General features: G+C 35.5%; 1 protein-coding gene across 1 annotated transcript in view; it reads right to left on the bottom strand.

Moving 5' to 3' along the window:
* The window catches only part of LOC140140062 (uncharacterized), a 52193-nt gene that overhangs the window by 18927 nt on the left and 15390 nt on the right, over positions 1-17876 (bottom strand). The window contains exons 18-27 of the mRNA XM_072161877.1: positions 15765-15803; positions 15520-15558; positions 14248-14286; positions 14002-14040; positions 13464-13514; positions 9797-9835; positions 9551-9589; positions 8602-8640; positions 2139-2177; positions 1891-1935 (exon numbers count right to left, since the gene is read on the bottom strand). Of these exons, the coding sequence (XP_072017978.1) occupies positions 1891-1935; positions 2139-2177; positions 8602-8640; positions 9551-9589; positions 9797-9835; positions 13464-13514; positions 14002-14040; positions 14248-14286; positions 15520-15558; positions 15765-15803 (408 nt within the window). The remainder of the gene's footprint in view (positions 1-1890; positions 1936-2138; positions 2178-8601; positions 8641-9550; positions 9590-9796; positions 9836-13463; positions 13515-14001; positions 14041-14247; positions 14287-15519; positions 15559-15764; positions 15804-17876) is intronic.

Raw genomic sequence — 17876 nt, 5'->3', positions numbered from 1 at the left:
AAAGTGTTAGCACAGGCTTAGACCCAACGTGATTTATACTTTTCAAATTCCAAAGTGCAATTTGAAACCCCATTTCTTTTCAATTTTGGTCTTTTCCCGCGATATTTTTATAAAAAGCCGTAGAACGTCGGGTACCATAAACTTTTGTGAATCAATCCATTTAGTGCAATGGGGCGAATGTCATAAGTAATTATATGCGCTGAGATAGTATTTATTCGACCTAAATAGCTATATTTGCCAGTAGGCCTAATTTGTGTTTTAACCTCACTGTCGAAACTAATACGTTATTATAAAAATGTGGAGATGAACTAAGGTTTTATTTATTTATTTATTTATTTATTTATTTATTTATTTATTTATTTATTTATTTATTTATTTATTTATTTATTTATTGTGTGAATGGGTCTGTGAAGGTGTAGGCCTAGGCCAATTATAAAACTACAGATTTATTTTCAATTTGTTATTTCGTTTTGTACTTTTGTACAAGAAAATATTATTTAAAACAATTAAGTTACAGAAAACAATTCTTGTCAAGTCACTGTATCTGAAAATGTCAAGCGCATGCTGATATTCTTGGGAAATGATGGTATTAAACAAAACTCAATTTACATTGTAAACCAGTTGAAATAAGAACGAAATCCATAATTTTAATGCCATTGTTTTTATGAAAAAAATAATACTCAGCATAATGTTATGCATAAAACGTAATCGCGCATATAATTTCGTGCAACAAAAACCGGTGGACCATCATCACATTATAGACCCTATCCAATAACCGGAACGGTATAACAATTGAAATGGCAGGACAGATTGGTGGACATATTGTTTTGCTAAATTGGGTAGGGTCTAGTCTACTATGCCCTAAGTTGAGAATGGACCGTCCCACTGGATTTGTGAAAAGGTCGCGAACCCTTTTGGTGGACCCAAGTAACTGCCTAAAATGAGGCAAAATTGAAAAGAAATGGGGTTTTAAATTGAACTTTGGAATTTGAAAAGTTAAAATCACATTGGGTCTAAAGCTGTGCTAACACTTTTCTTTGATGACTTTGACCAAATTTTGTTATTTTTTCAAATATCTTAAAAATACAAGAATCTAAGCTAATTGAATAGACATGGTCTCGTCTGGTATGGACTGGATTTCTTTATACATCATTTGGTCAATAAATATTGATTAAACACAATCTTTGAACGATCGTTTACACATTACTTAATTCATTTAAACTTCATGGCCAAATTTAACATTCTATTCAGATACTTGTTATTCTCACGTAGCGACGCTTGATGCAAGAAGGTTGTAAGTGCTTGTATTAAAAATTAGGATTCTACGCAGGATAGAAAAGGAATCAAATTTGCTCTCTATTTGAAAGTAAATTCTTTTAATGTTTGACAAAAGTTCTGAAAAGGTATACAAGTATCAAATTTCTTTCTGCACAAGTCATGGAAAAGGGAGCAAATTTGTTTTTGATTAATTAATATTTTGTGTTCCACAAATATTAATAAAGGGTAATTTTCATACTTTCTGTCCAATTGCAATGCGCAATGGAAACTCAACCAAGATCCTAAACCTCCCCAAATTTTAATAGATGCTTTACTATATTTATATACTATTATTATGATAATTACATGTATTAGTGTAAAATCAGATGCTCAAGTGAAACAAAGAAAACGTACAAAATGGCTGCCGTGATATTTGAGATATTTTTGCCCATTTTTGTCAAATGTCTCCCATCTCCCGTCATATAGCTCCTCATAACCACTATGGTCTCGTCTGATATGGACTGGATTTCGCTATTCATCATTTGGTCAATTAATATTGATTAAACATAGTCTTTGAACGATCGTTTACACATTTTTATTTTAACTTTACGGCCAAACTTAAATGACTCTTACCTGTACTTGTTGGCAGGGTAGTAGTAGTACGTTCATTCGTTTCCTCTGCGTTAACAAAGGAAAAAACAAAACGTAGTAAAGACAATGTAGGGAAACAATGAAATTTAACAACAGGCATGTACCAATATTAAGCTCACATATCAAGATATTTTTGCCAATGTTTGTCAAATTTCTCCCATCCCTCCTTGAAACTCGCCTCCCCATTCCCTCTAGAAAAATCCCGGCTATTTCACTGTAATGCCTCTTACCTGTGCTTATTGGCAGAGAAGTACGTCTGTTCGGTTCCTCTGCGTTAACAAAATATGAAAAAACAAAACGTAGTAAAGATAATGTAGGGACACAATGAAATTTCACAATAGGCATGTACCAATATTAAGCTCATATGAAAGGAGGTTATAATGCATGAAAGAATTAGTTTTGAGGGAATTACGTGTTATTGGGAAGTTGGTCAGCTCATTTGCATGGCAAAATTACCCGTCTCCTCCGCAGCCAATTTGGTTTCGCTCCATCGAAATCAAGCTGGCCACGGAAGAGACTACCCTCCTTTGTGTTTGTTCATTTGTGTATGGAGAGCCTTTATTGGAGTCTATAATGACTTAGGCTACGCTCTCAGCTAGAGTCCGACGCTGCATTGTACTAGAAATACCTTTTCTGTGAAATCGCTATAGAGCCAACCGGGAACACGTATTCGTTTTGAAAATATAGCATTAAAATTAGTATCACCCTTGTGGCCCCCGTGCAGTGGAAAACCTTAATTCTTTCATTAAAAAGAAATGAAAATAAAAAACAACACGGATCTACCTGTGCACCTATAAAATGGGCACAGCAATTTGTCTCAAATATGAGTGAATTTTAAGAAACATACGGGATATGATGAACATTGACCTGACGCCATAATAGCAGGCTCTATTAGTCGTTTTATATACAATGTATATACCGTATTGTCATAATACCAATATTTGTCATAATATATAATGAGTAATATTTAGCAACGTAAACGTGCAGTTCATATGCACAAACGAATACTGATCTTTATGATATTCAGGTTTTTGTACATCACATATAACATGTCACATAGGAGGTCATACGTGTTGACCTGCATCTATTGTATTTGTTCATCTGTGTATGGAGAGGATTAACGCCATTAAACGCCATTAAAACTCCATCAGTATTAGGGCGTAGTTCAGTGAACTCACCATATTGCTATTCCAAGTACTTTGATAATACAGATAATATGTATTTATGGGTCGAGGCGATTGCATTTAAAAACCCAATAAATTATTCATAACAGTTACGTAATCAATCGATAGTGCGGACACTTTTCATTTGCAAACCACCAAAATTCGTGATCTTTTAGCGTTGGAAAAGAAACCACGTGAATAGAGTGCCCTCTCAAGAATAGGTTCTCTGTGGTCCTTAGGCTGAGTTCACATAGAAGTATACGGTATACGGTATTCGCTATACGAAATACGCTCATTCGTTCAGGCTGAGTTCATATAGGAGTATACTATGTGAACTCAGCCTGATCGAATGAGCGTATTTCGTATAGCGAATAGCAAGTATGTCAGTTTACCCATTTTCTTCGTCTTATCAAATGCTTGTAACTTTACTTCTTGAGGTCACATTGCATTCAATGAGGTGTCATAATGTGCATAATTAGATGGTGCATCTATTAAAAAAATGAATTTGCCCACATATGGTTTAGGTTTTTAAAATTTGGACGGTATACGCTGCATGCAAAATCGAACAAGCGCGATTCCCACTATACTATACTATACGCAGGTATACCGCATTTTCGAATAGCTCTTATGTGATCCGGTACTATGAAATTACCTTGCTCGATTTAATCTATACGCGTGCACCTGCAAAACGTGCATCGTATACCCGAATAGTATACTTCTATGCGATCGTAGCCTTATGTGACCCGGTACTATGAAATTGCCTTGCTCGATTTAACTATATACGCGTGCACCTGTAAAACGTGCACCGTATACCCGAATAGTATACTTCTATGTGAACGCAGCCTAAGGTAGCACGATTTTGCATTCTTCAGGCTTTCATATAGCTCGTCATAACCACTCGTCTGGTATGGACTGGATTTCGCTATACATCATTTGGTCAATTGATATTGATTTAACATAGTCTTTGAACGCTCGTTTACACATTACTTGTTTTATTTTAACTTTATGACCAAACTAAATATTCTATCCAGATACTTGCTATCCTCGCGTAGCGACGCTTGATGCAAGAAGGTCGTAAATGCTTGTATTAAGAATTAGGATTCTGCGCGAAAACAGAAAAGGAATCAAATTTGCTCTATATTTGGAAGTAAATCCTTTTATTGTTTGACAAAAGTTCTGAAAAGGTATACCGTATATTGAATATCACATTTCTTTCTGCACAAGTCACGGAAAAGGGAGCAAATTTGTTCTTGACATTATTTTGTGTTCTACAAATATTAATAAAAGGGGTAATTTTCATACTTTCAGTCCAATTGCAATACGCAATGGAAACGCAACCAAGATCCTAAACCTCTCCAAATTTTAATAGATGCTTTACTATATTTACTATTATTATGATAATTACATGTATTAGTGTAAAATCAGATGCTCAAGTGAAACAAAAAATTGTACAAAATGGCCGCTGTGATATTTGAGATATTTTTGCCCATTTTTGTCAAATATCTCCCCTCCCTCCTTGAAACTCGCCTCCCCATTCCCTCCAGAAAAATCCCGGCAATTTCACTGCATTGCCTCTTACCTGTGCTTATTGGCAGCGCAGTAAAGACAATGTACGGAAACCAATATTATTAAGCTCATCTGAAAGGGGGTCATAATGCATGAAAGAATTAGTTTTGAGGGAATTAGGTGTTATTGGGAAGTTGGTACATTATTGTTGTTATATAGTCCTAAGGTCGTACATTTTTGCATTCTTCAGGCTTCATATAGCTCGTCATAACCACTATGGTCTCGTCTGATATGGACTGGATTTCGCTATACATCATTTGGTCAATTAATATTGATTAAACACAGTCTTTGAACGTGAAAGTAGTATTTTTAGTATTTGAGCGTGCACGTATTATCTAAAATCTATTGTTTAGCTTGCGAAGTAGTTCGCGAAAATAATGCACGGGAGAAGAATACATAACGATGAATAGAAACGGGCACTAGACGTATATTATTGATTAAACACAGTCTTTGAACGATCGTTTACACATTACTTATTTCATTTTAACTTTATGACCAAACTTAGCATTCAATCCAAAACTTGCTGTCCTCGCGTAGCGACGCTGGATTCAAGAAGGTCATATGTGCAATGCGCAATGGAAACGCAACCAAGATCCTAAACCTCCCCACATTTTAATAGATGCTTTACTCTATTTACTATGATTATAAAACAAATTTCACATTTGTTTCTGCACCGGTCACGGAAAAGGGAGGAAATTTGTTCTTCACATTATTTTGTGTTCCAAATATATTAATAAAGGGGTCGTTTTCATACTTTCAGTCCAATTGCAATGCGCAATGGAAACTCAACCAAGATCCTAAACCTCCCAAAATTTTAATAGATGCTTTACTAGTACTATTACTATGATAATTACATGTATTAGTGTAAAATCAGATGCTCAAGTGAAACAACGAAAACGTACAAAATGGCTGCCGTGATATTTGAGATATTTTGGCCAATTTTTTTTCAAATTTCTCCCATCTCCAGTCATATAGCTCGTCATAACCACTGTCACTAGAGGAAGTTTTGGATGAGAAAACGGACATTTTGATGAGAAACTGCAAAAATTTAAATTTAATTTTCTCATTCTTTTGGATGAGAAAATAATATTGTTTATTTTGAGCTCAGCGGGGATTAGCAATTCTCACAGTTTTAATAAGACAATAATGATTGACACACACACCAGGAAGTTTTTCATCCAAAAGAATGAGAAAATTTAAATTCTCACCATTTTGGCCGTTTCTCATCAAAATGTCCGTTTTCTCATCCAAAACTTCCTCTAGTGTATGGTCTCGTCTGATATGGACTGGATTTCGCTATACATCATTTGGTCAATTAATATTGATTAAACAGTCTTTGAACGTTCGTTTACACATTTTTATTTCAACTGTATGGCCAAACTTAACATTCTATTCAGATACTTGTTATTCTCACGTAGCGACGCTTGATGTAAGAAGGTTGTAAGTGCTTGTATTAAGAATTAGGATTCTACGTAGGATAGAAAAGGAATCAAATTTGCTCTATATTTGAAAGTAAATTCTTTTAATGTATACTGCGCCAATAAAGTATCCTTACACTTGGAAAAATAGTCACAATTTCCAAACTGAACAATATTGAGGTAAATTTGTTTTCTTAATAGATGCACACATTATGACACCAAATTGAATCCAATGTGACTTCAAGAAGCAAAGTTACAAGCATTTGATTAGACGAAGGTCCAGTTTTAACGCGGCTGTGTACTCTAGACATTGTTTCTTTCGCGAAATTGAATTTTTTTATATGTTTGTACTTCGTTATGTTTTTATAAATACAAGGAATGAAAATCCAGATTTATAAACTACAACTGCAATATTTTAAGGATTTTATTTCACTATTCCACTCGTGTTTGAAATTTAAAAGGAAAGAAAATCTTTGTTGTACCAGCAGGGTACACGCGCGCAACAACGCATCGCGTTGCGTATCGCGCAATTTGGTAACGCACAGATACGCTACGCATACGCGACGCTTATCTGCATGCGTGGCGCATTTTATGGAAACACCACGGAAGCACTGATTTCACAAAAACCTAGCGGTCAAATGGCTCCGTTTTAGCTGATAAAATGTGATTTTTTTCAAGTTCTTTCCCCCCGATTTAAACATCAAGATATGAATAGATTTCGCCCAAACTTCTCAAGGGGCTGTGGATTTACCCGATGTTCACGTTATGTAAGGTAGAAAAACGAGAACTGCCGCATTCTCCTGTAAGCTTCGATCAAAGTGCAAAATGTGACCACTTTAAACTTCAACGGCCTTTATTTCAATGTTCATTTTCTCGGTAAAATGACGATTTAGGTACACGGTAACTCGATAAATACAGCATCTATAGGTAAGCAATTATGCTCATCATAAAAGGTATGATTGACTTAAGAAACGGTTTTCTCATTTTTTTATATTTTGGTCTATTTCCAATTTTAGGCATCATTTTGTGCAAACAGGCGGTTGTGAATTTTAAAAAGTTCATTTTGATGCCTTATATGGTCAATATCGCCCAAAATAAGGCCAATATCAAAAAACTAAAAAAACCGTTTTTGGAATGGTGCCTCAAGATTAAGAAAAAAGCAAAACAAAACTTTTTGAAAGAGTGTTTTTTGTTATGATGTACCGAACAAAAATTGCCAAAAATTCACTTTTTGTGATTTTCTTCATAATTGTTGTTTTTACACCAAAACTGTACTTATATTGAGATTCATTGATGTCTTGCCTTTATAAAAATGTAACTTTTACATGTCTTGCGTGAATAATTACAAAGTTATGACACTTTTACTACATGCGTATCTGAGAGTACACAGCTACCTTAAAAGTGACAAACTGGCCTATTCAAAATTTCACAGATAGGCATCTGGTTTGAGAGTGGTGAATGGCTAATTTATGCGTTTGGCTTTAATTTAAGACAAAAGGAACAAAAGAAAACTGAAACAAAAGAACTTACAATTAAAATGAAAGTTATGAAAAGTACAGAGAAGTAAAAACTGAAATAAAAACTGATTTAAATAACGCTTCATTGAAGAAACTGTGTTGTCTCTTTATTGCGCTTGTTGAAATCTTTTTCGCCTTGTATAGGCCACAATCTTAGAAATATTTGTTCGAACACTTTTAAGGCCTTATTGGAAATGGTCCCCCTTCTACCCCGTACAATGTTGGCATGCCCAATATGCCAATCTTCACCATATCTTCTCCCAACATTGTTTGGTGGGGAAAGGGGAGGGGGCATGCTTAAGATGAACATTGAGACAACACTATTATAATTCTTAGTTTCCAGTGACTCATATAGCGTGCGCACTATGCTTAGAAGAACATAGGAATTACAGTGGGTGTTCGATCACATTTTTTCCGGGATTGCAGTTTGTCACTTTTAAAACTGGACCTTCGTCTATTCAATTGCTTGTAACTTTACTTCTTGAGGTCACTTTGGATTCAATGTGGTGTCATAATGTGCAAGATTAGATAGTGCATCTATTAAAAAAACAAATTTACCCCAGTATTGTTCAGTTTTGAAATTGTGATTATTTTTCCAAGTGTAAGGATACTTTATTGACGCAGTATATGACAAACGTTCTGAAAAGGTATACAAGTATCAAATTTCTTTCTGCACAAGTCATGGAAAAGGGAGCAAATTTGTTCTTGATTAATTAATATTTTGTGTTTCACAAATATTAATAAAGGGGTAATTTTCATACTTTCAGTTCAATTGCAATGCGCAATGGAAACTCAACCAAGATCCTAAACCTCCCAAAATGTTAATAGATGCTTTACTATTATTATGATAATTACATGTATTAGTGTAAAATCAGATGCTCAAGTGAAACAACGAAAACGTACAAACTAGCTGCTGTGATATTTGAGATATTTTTGTCCATTTTTGCCAAATTTTCCCACCCCTCCTTGACACTCGCCTCCACATTTCCTCTAGAAAAATCCCGGCTATTTCACTGTAATGGCTCTTACCTGTGCTTATTGGCAGAGTAGTGCGTCCGTTCGGTTCCTCTGCGTCAACAAAGGAAAACACAAAACGTACCGTAGTAAAGACAATGTAGGAAACAATGAAATTTAACAATAGGCATATGAAAACGGTCATCATGCATGAAAGAAATAGTTTTGGGGGAATTACGTGTTATTCGGAAGTTGGTACATTATTGTTGTTATATAGTCCTAAGGTAGCACAATTTTGCATTCTTCAGGCTTCATATAGCTCATCATACACAATATGGTCTCGCCTGGTATGTACTGGATTTCGTTGTACATCATTTGGTCAATTAATATTGATTAAACACAGTCTTTGAACGCTCGTTTACACATTACTTATTTTAACTTCATAACCAAACTAAACATTCTATCCAGATACTTGCTATCCTCGCGTAGCGACGCTTGATGTAAGAAGGTCGTAAATGCTTGTATTAAGAATTAGTATTCTACGCGAGGGCAGGGAAGGAATCAAATTTGCTCTGTATTTGGAAGTAAATCCTTTTAATGTATGACAAAAGTTCTGTAAAGGTATACCGTATTTTGAATATCACATTTCTTTCTGCACATGTCACGGAAAAGGGAGCAAATTTGTTCTTGACATTATTTTGTGTTCCACAAATATTAATAAAGGGGTCATTTTCATACTTTCAGTTCAATTGCAATGCGCAATGGAAACTCAACCAAGATCCTAAACCTCCCCAAATTTTAATAGATGATTTACTATATTTACTATGATTATGATAATTACATGTATTAGTGTAAAATCAGATGCTCAAGTGAAACAACGAAAACGTACAAAATGGCAGCCGTGAGATTTGCGATATTTTGCCCATTTTTGTCAAATTTCTCCCATCCCTCGTTGAAACTCGCCTCCCCATTCCCTCTAGAAAAATTCCGGCTATTTCACTGCAATGACTCTTACCATGCTTACCTGTGCTTGTTGGCAGGGTAGTAAGTTCATTCGTTTCCTCTGCGTTAACAAAGGAAAAAACAAAACGTAGTAAAGACAATGTAGGGAAACAATGAAATTTAACAATAGGCATGTACCAATATTAAGCTCACATATCAAGATATTTTTGCCAATTTTTGTCAAATTTCTCCCATCCCTCCTTGAAACTCGCCTCCCCATTCCCTCTAGAAAAATCCCGGCTATTTCACTGCAATGCCTGCCTCTTACCTGTGATTATTAGCAGGATAGTACGTCCGTTCGGTTCCTCTGCGTTAACAAATGCAAAAACAAAACGTAATAAAGACAATGTAGGGAAACAATGAAATTTAACAGTAAGCATGTACCAATATTAAGGGCTGGGGTATGAACGTTTGGACAGTATTTATTTTGGGATATTAGAGCACATCAGACATGTCGAATTGCATTCTGAATACGAAGAATGTCCTTCTGATATCAATAATTTTGATTTTTGAAATTCGCAATTTAATACACATTTTATGGCAAATCATTAAAATCGATATTTTGATATTTAACAGTACTTGAAGTAAACTTTATAAATCTGATGATTTATACTTAAAGTGTATGTAGGTGGGATGAAAAGCCGACGATCAATTGAAAATTTTGACGATTTCGTATTGAAGATATGGATTTTTTTTCCCAAAACACCAAAAAAATTAGGTCTTTTTGGGAAAAAATCCATATCTTCAATATGAAAGGTCAAAATTTTCAATTGACCGTCGGCTTTTCCTCCCTGCTACATACACTTTAAGAATATATCGTTAGATTTATATAATTTACTTCGAGGACTGTTATATATCAAAAATTTGAAAAATATCAAATTTTATAATTTGTCATAAAATTGGTATTATATTGTGATTTTAAAAAATGAAAATTATTTGATATCAGAAAGACATGCTTCGTATTCAGAATGCAATTCGATAGGTCTGAGGTGCTCTCATGTCCCACAAAAAATACTGTCGAAACGCAATAAACGCTCATTTTTGATCCCTTAAGCTCATATGAAAGGAGGTCATAATGCATAAAAGAATTAGTTTTTAGGGAATTAGGTGTTATTGGGAAGTTGCTACATTATTGTTGTTATATAGTCCTAAGGTAACACAATTTTGCATTCTTCATGCTTCATATAGTTCGTCATAACCACCATGGTCTCGTCTGATATGGACTGGATTTCGCTGTACATCATTTGGTTAATTATGATAAGGATAATGAACTGAGTGCAATGCATTAGTCAAGATAATCGCACGCGCCGTGAGTTATTGCATTTAGCTCGAGAGCCGATAGGCTCGAGAGCTAAATGCAATAACTCCATGGCAAGTGCGATTATCTTGACGAATGCATTTGCACGAGTACATTATCCGTCATATACTTTGAGTGTATTAAAACAATAGGCAATATTAATTGCTGCATTCATTATATTAGTTTGAATATTAGGTAAAATATCTTTAGAACACCGTCAGGTCATTGACCAGGTAGCATTTACTAGTAACTGGTCAAGAAAATCAATCACTGTATAAGTTAGCTATCAATGCTATCGATTGCACCATACGTCATACTTTAGTAACTTATTCACGCATGGTTTGTAACCAATTGACTTTATGTTGTGATCATTTAATATCGTGGTTCCGAACACAGAGAGCACTGAAGCAGTTGACCTGGAAACAATCGATTTTGACGTCCCACTACATGTACTACGGTGAATGGAGATGAGAGAATAAACTTATATATCAATATCAACTGGACTTTATAGTTCTACAATTTGAACTTTAAAATCTACTAATATTGTTAAAACACACGACAGTGGAATTTTTCAAGCATGATCATGATATTATACGCTAGTGTGTGTTTCCCGGCGTGTTTATGTTATCTTAGATATAGGCCTACATGTAATTCATTTGTAAAATTCTGAATATTTTGTAATGGTGTCATCTTGTATAATTATGGTCCGCCTGTTTTTAGCCCTTTTTAATTAATAGAATTAATTATTAAATTATTCTCATTTGAAGTTTGATTTATTTGAGTTCATTAATCATAATTTATGGCAATGATAGTTGTAAAATAGAACAGTTTGTAACCAATGATTTACAAAGTGCGCATGAAAAAATACCATACCCTATAACTATTTTAACACCACAGAATGTATATTCGTACTTTTTTGGTGGTATATATATCGAACATAGTTATATAAGTTATATAGTAATGTGAAAGTAGTATTTCTAGTATTTGAGCGTGCACGTATTATCTAAAATCTATTGTTTAGCTTGCGAAGTAGTTCGCGAAAATAATGCACGGGAGAAGAATACATAACGATGAATAGAAACGGGCACTAGACGTATATTATTGATTAAACACAGTCTTTGAACCATGGAGCTATTATAAAGATGGAGATGAAATAGATTACGTAACGCATTGAAAACTTGTGCCGATTTGAAATCTGACAAGCTATTCATCGAAAGGTACCTTTTGTTTGGGACAAAGGGCTTCCGCCATTAAATCGGTAAGCTGGCCCGACAGTGTATTAACGCTTTACCTAGCAGGCTACTGTCAATAAGTGATCAAATGAAAGTCGCGTGAAAGCGCTTACTTTAACGAAAAGTACCTTTTGTTAGCATAACACACAAGGGTGTGATTGAGTAGCCGTAATCACAAAAGGCACACATAAGCCGCTGATGTATAGTTCGTTGTCACCCCACTGACATTAGGTGCTTCATTTAAATAAATTGAATGCGCTTGCTGATGATTACACATCAAAGCTGCCATGTCTGCATGTCTGCATGTCTGTATATTGTATAATGGTAATAGCTACGTAGGCCTATACATGTAACATATAATAAGTATACCGGTATAGGCCTATATAAAAGTTGTTTCACAAATTGACATTTTATTTTATTTTAAGAAGGACTGAGAATGTCATAAACAGTGGCGTACTGAAGGGAGCAGTTCTTCTGTGAGAGGTCTTGGTAGGGGATGAGGGTGGAGGAGGGATATGAAGAATGAGAGGGACTGGAGGAAGAGAGAAAGAGGAAGAAATAAAAGAGAAATAAATAAATAGACGTAAATAAATAGAAAGGTAAGGAAAATGATAGGAATGAGAGGGGACAAAACGTAAGAGGGGATGGAGAAGGGAAGGGAGATAAGAAGAGGGAGTGATACTTTATCAAGGAAAGAATAAGTACAGAGAAAGGAAAAGAAAGGAATGACAAATAAATGTAGGCCTTATAATAATTATTATAGAAACTAAACACAGCCTCCCCCCCCACACACACATAGGCATAACACTAACAGCACTATAGGCAGCCATTCGATGATGTCAATGCCTTTATGCGTTACGTATTTAAAACGCCCAGTCAGATGTATTTTACACCTGCCAAGCACAAGTCTCCCAATTTCGAAAATTGGACGTTGAATGTACACTCTCATGAATATTGATTGGCAACATTTTCCAATATGTCAGCGCTCAAATCGGACACAATAGAACAATAGACCATTCAGTGCGTTGCTTTGAACGATCGTTTACACATTACTTATTTCATTTTAACTTTATGACCAAACTTAGCATTCAATCCAAAACTTGCTGTCCTCGCGTAGCGACGCTGGATTCAAAAAGGTCGTATGTGCGAAACGCAACCAAGATCCGAAACCTCCCCACATTTTTATTAAAATAGATGCTTTACTATATTTACTATTTATTATGATAATTACATGTATTATTGTAAAACCAGATGCTCAAGTGAAACCAGAAAATGTACAAAATGGCCGACGTGATATTTGAGATATATTTGCCCATTTTAGTTCAACGTCTCCCCCTCTCTCCTTGAAACTCACCTCCCCACTCCCTCTAGACATATCACGGCTATGCCACTGGAATGCCTCTTACCTGTGCTTGCTGGTAGAGTAGTACGTCCATTCGTTTCCTCTGACAAAAGTTCTGAAAAGGTACACAAATTTCGCATTTCTTTCTGCACCGGTCACGGAAAAGGGAGGAAATTTGTTCTTCACATTATTTTGTGTTTCAAATATATTAATAAATTGGGCATTTTCATACTTTCAGTCCAATTGCAATGCGCAATGGAAACTCAACCAAGATCCTAAACCTCCCAAAATTTTAATAGATGCTTTACTATATTTACTATTATTATGATAATTACATGTATTAGTGTAAAATCAGATGCTCAAGTGAAACAAAGAAAACGTACAAAATGGCTGCCGTGATATTTGAGATATTTTTGCCCATTTTTGTCAAATGTCTCCCATCTCCCGTCATATAGCTCCTCATAACCACTATGGTCTCGTCTGATATGGACTGGATTTCGCTATTCATCATTTGGTCAATTAATATTGATTAAACATAGTCTTTGAACGATCGTTTACACATTTTTATTTTAACTTTACGGCCAAACTTAAATGACTCTTACCTGTACTTGTTGGCAGGGTAGTACGTTCATTCGTTTCCTCTGCGTTAACAAAGGAAAAAACAAAACGTAGTAAAGACAATGTAGGGAAACAATGAAATTTAACAATAGGCATGTACCAATATTAAGCTCACATATCAAGATATTTTTGCCAATGTTTGTCAAATTTCTCCCATCCCTCCTTGAAACTCGCCTCCCCATTCCCTCTAGAAAAATCCCGGCTATTTCACTGCAATGCCTGCCTCTTACCTGTGCTTATTGGCAGGGTAGTACGTTCATTCGTTTCCTCTGCGTTAACAAAGGAAAAAACAAAACGTAGTAAAGACAATGTAGGGAAACCATGGAAACAATGAAATTTCACAATAGGCATGTACCAATATTAAGCTCATATATCAAGATATTTTTGCCAATGTTTGTCAAATTTCTCCCATCCCTCCTTGAAACTCGCCTCCCCATTCCCTCTAGAAAAATCCCGGCTATTTCACTGCAATGCCTGCCTCTTACCTGTGCTTATTGGCAGAGCAGTAAAGACAATGTAGGGAAACAATGAAATTTCACAATAGGCATGTACCAATATTAAGCTCATATGAAAGGAGGTCATAATGCATGAAAGAATTAGTTTGGTGGAATTAGGTGTTATTGGGAAATTGGTACATTATTGTTGTTATATAGTCCTAAGGTAGCACAATTTTGCATTCTTCAGGCCTCATATAGCTCGTCATAACCACTATGATCTCGTCTGGTATGGACCGGATTTCGCTATACATCATTTGGTCAATTAATATTGATTAAACATAGTCTTTGAACGCTCGTTTACACCTTTTTATTTTAACTGTATGGCCAAATTTAACATTCTATTCAGATACTTGCTATTCTCGCGTAGCGACGCTTGATGCAAGAAGGTTGTAAGTACTTGTATTAAAAATTAGGATTCTACGCAGGATAGAAAAGGAATCAAATTTGCTCTATATTTGAAAGTAAATTCTTTTAATGTATGACAAAAGTTCTGAAAAGGTATATTGAATATCACATTTCTATGATGGATCAATAACATCATCAATGCTTTGAGAAAGCCAGAAGGTTTCTGGCGAAACTGTCAGCAGAAAAACGTAAGTTTTTCACTTGGTCTTGACAAATAAACTCTAAACAGATCACATTTCTAATTGCACAAGTCACGGAAAAGGGAACAAATTTGTTCTTAACATTATTTTGTGTTCCACAATTATAAAAGGGTCATTTTCATACTTTCAGTCCAATTGCAATGCGCAATGGAAACTCAACCAAGATCCTAAACCTCCCAAAATTTTAATAGATGCTTTACTATATTTACTATTATTATGATAATTACATGTATTAGTGTAAAATCAGATGCTCAAGTGAAACAACGAAAACGTACAAAATGGCTGCCGTGAGATTTGAATTTTTTGCCCATTTTTGTCAAATTTCTCCCATCCCTCGTTGAAACTCGCCTCCCCATTCCCTCTAGAAAAATCCCGGCAATTTCACTGCATTGCCGCTTACCTGTGCTTATTGGCAGAGAAGTACGTCCGTTCGGTTCCTCTGCGTTAACAAATGAAAAAAACAAAACGTAGTAAAGACAATGTAGGGAAACAATGAAATTTCACAATAGGCATGTACCAATATTAAGCTCACATATCAAGATATTTTTGCCAATGTTTGTCAAATTTCTCCCATCCTCCTTGAAACTCGCCTCCCATTCCCTCTAGAAAAATCCCGGCTATTTCACTGCAATGCCTGCCTCTTACCTGTGCTTATTGGCAGGGTAGTACGTCCGTTCGGTTCCTCTGCGTTAACAAATGAAAAAACAAAACGTAATAAAGACAATGTAGGGAAACAATGAAATTTAACAATAAGCATGTACCAATATTAAGCTCATATGAAAGGACGTCACTATGCATAAAAGAATTAGTTTTGAGGGAATTACGTGTACTGTTATTGGGAAGTTGGTACTATGGTCTATATGGTCTCGTCTGGTATGGACTGGATTTCGCTATACATCATTTGGTCAATTAATATTGATTTAACCATAGTCTTTGAACGCTCGTTTACATTACTTATTTTATTTTAACTTTATGACCAAACTAAACATTCTATCGAGATACTTGCTATCCTCGCGTAGCGACGCTTGATGCAAGAAGGTCGTAAATACTTGTATTAAGAATTAGGATTCTGCGCGAAGACAGGAAAGGAATCAAATTTGCTCTATATTTGGAAGTAAATCCTTTTAATGTATGACAAAAGTTCTGTAAAGGTATACCGTATATTGAATATCACATTTCTTTCTGCAAAAGTCACGGAAGAGGGAGAAAATTTGTTTTAGACATTATTTTGTGTTCCACAAATATTAATAAAATGGTCATTTTCATACTTTCAGACCAATTGCAATGCGCAATGGAATCTCAACCAAGATCCTAAACTTCCTCAAATTCTAATAGATGCTTTACTATATTTACTATTATTATGATAATTACATGTATTAGTGTAAAATCAGATGCTCAAGTGAAACAACGAAAACGTACAAAATGGCTGCTGTGATATTTGTGATATTTTTGTCCATATTTGTCAAATTTCTCCTACCCCTCCTTGAAACTCGCCTCCCCATCCCCTCTAGAAAAATCCCGGCTATTTCACTGCAATGCCTCTTACCAGGGATCTACACGAAGGGATAAGCATCCTAGACTGCTGCCCTCATTCGGAATATGTATCCTAGGTCTAGACAATAGGCGGATAAGCGGCCATTTTGTCTTCGACATGATTTTATTCACGTGTCCTTATACTTTAGTACACAAATATATAAGTTAACAGGTTTACAATATTAAAATTATATTTTGAATATACAATATATTCTGTAGTAAATCGATCAAATGACGGTGATTATTCAGGCATTATATGCTTAATAAAATTAAACTGTCTGACCAGCTATTATTCTCCTCCGCCGTCAGTGTGATTCCAGACACTCCACGTACCGTGTTGCGAAGGTGGAGGAGACTAAAGCTGTATTGACGAACACGCATGCGTTAAAAAAATATGTAGCCTAGGTCGAACAATAGCGTGACGTAGTTTCCGGCATTGTTCCTATGCACTTTCACCCTCCTGCTCTTACCTGTGCTGTACTTATTGGCAGAGCAGTACGCTCGGGAGTTGAAATTTCTTCAACTCGCAAAAGCGAGGTCGGTTTTGCCTCAGCGATATGTATCGATTGACCGGCTTGACGCTCTGGAAGCGGAAGTAAACACTGAGCATGCGTGAGAATCGCTTTTTTTGCAAAAGCGATCGAGTACAAAGCTGAATTTATACTGCATCGCCGAGCTATAAGCGATTATTTTCTAGCCAATGAGGTCAACTATCAATCGCTCGTCATTCAGCGATTAAGTACACATTCAACTTTTATTCAGTTTTAACGATTGTTTATGCCATAGAGACTACTACTGATGTCATTTTCCAATGTAACGTAGGGGGGGGGGCACTCAAGAAGTGGGGGCATGTGCCAAAACTATGTGGAAATTTACATTATCTTATTTCAGCACATTTGTATTTTAAATTTGGGAAATTTGGAACAAAAAATAGAAATGTGCTCCATTTTTCTACACAATTACCCATTTTTTGATATTTTATACCCAATGACCCCCTTTTACAAAATATTATACCCAATGAATGAGCCCCCACCCCCACCTTTAAAAAACTACAACAAGCAAACAACGTTTTTGTACCAATAGAACCCTACTAGACCCGGTAGGCGCATACTCGTCACTTCTAACACATTCTATAGGGCCTATATATACTTTTTAACGAAAACACATTGGGTTGACAATTGGTATCCCTTTTGAAAATCTTCTTTTGTTCTACTTTATTTTATT

This window comes from Amphiura filiformis, chromosome 2, assembly GCF_039555335.1.
Source record: "Amphiura filiformis chromosome 2, Afil_fr2py, whole genome shotgun sequence".
Classification (NCBI taxonomy): domain Eukaryota; kingdom Metazoa; phylum Echinodermata; class Ophiuroidea; order Amphilepidida; family Amphiuridae; genus Amphiura; species Amphiura filiformis.
This window is presented reverse-complemented; position numbering and strand designations above follow the sequence as displayed.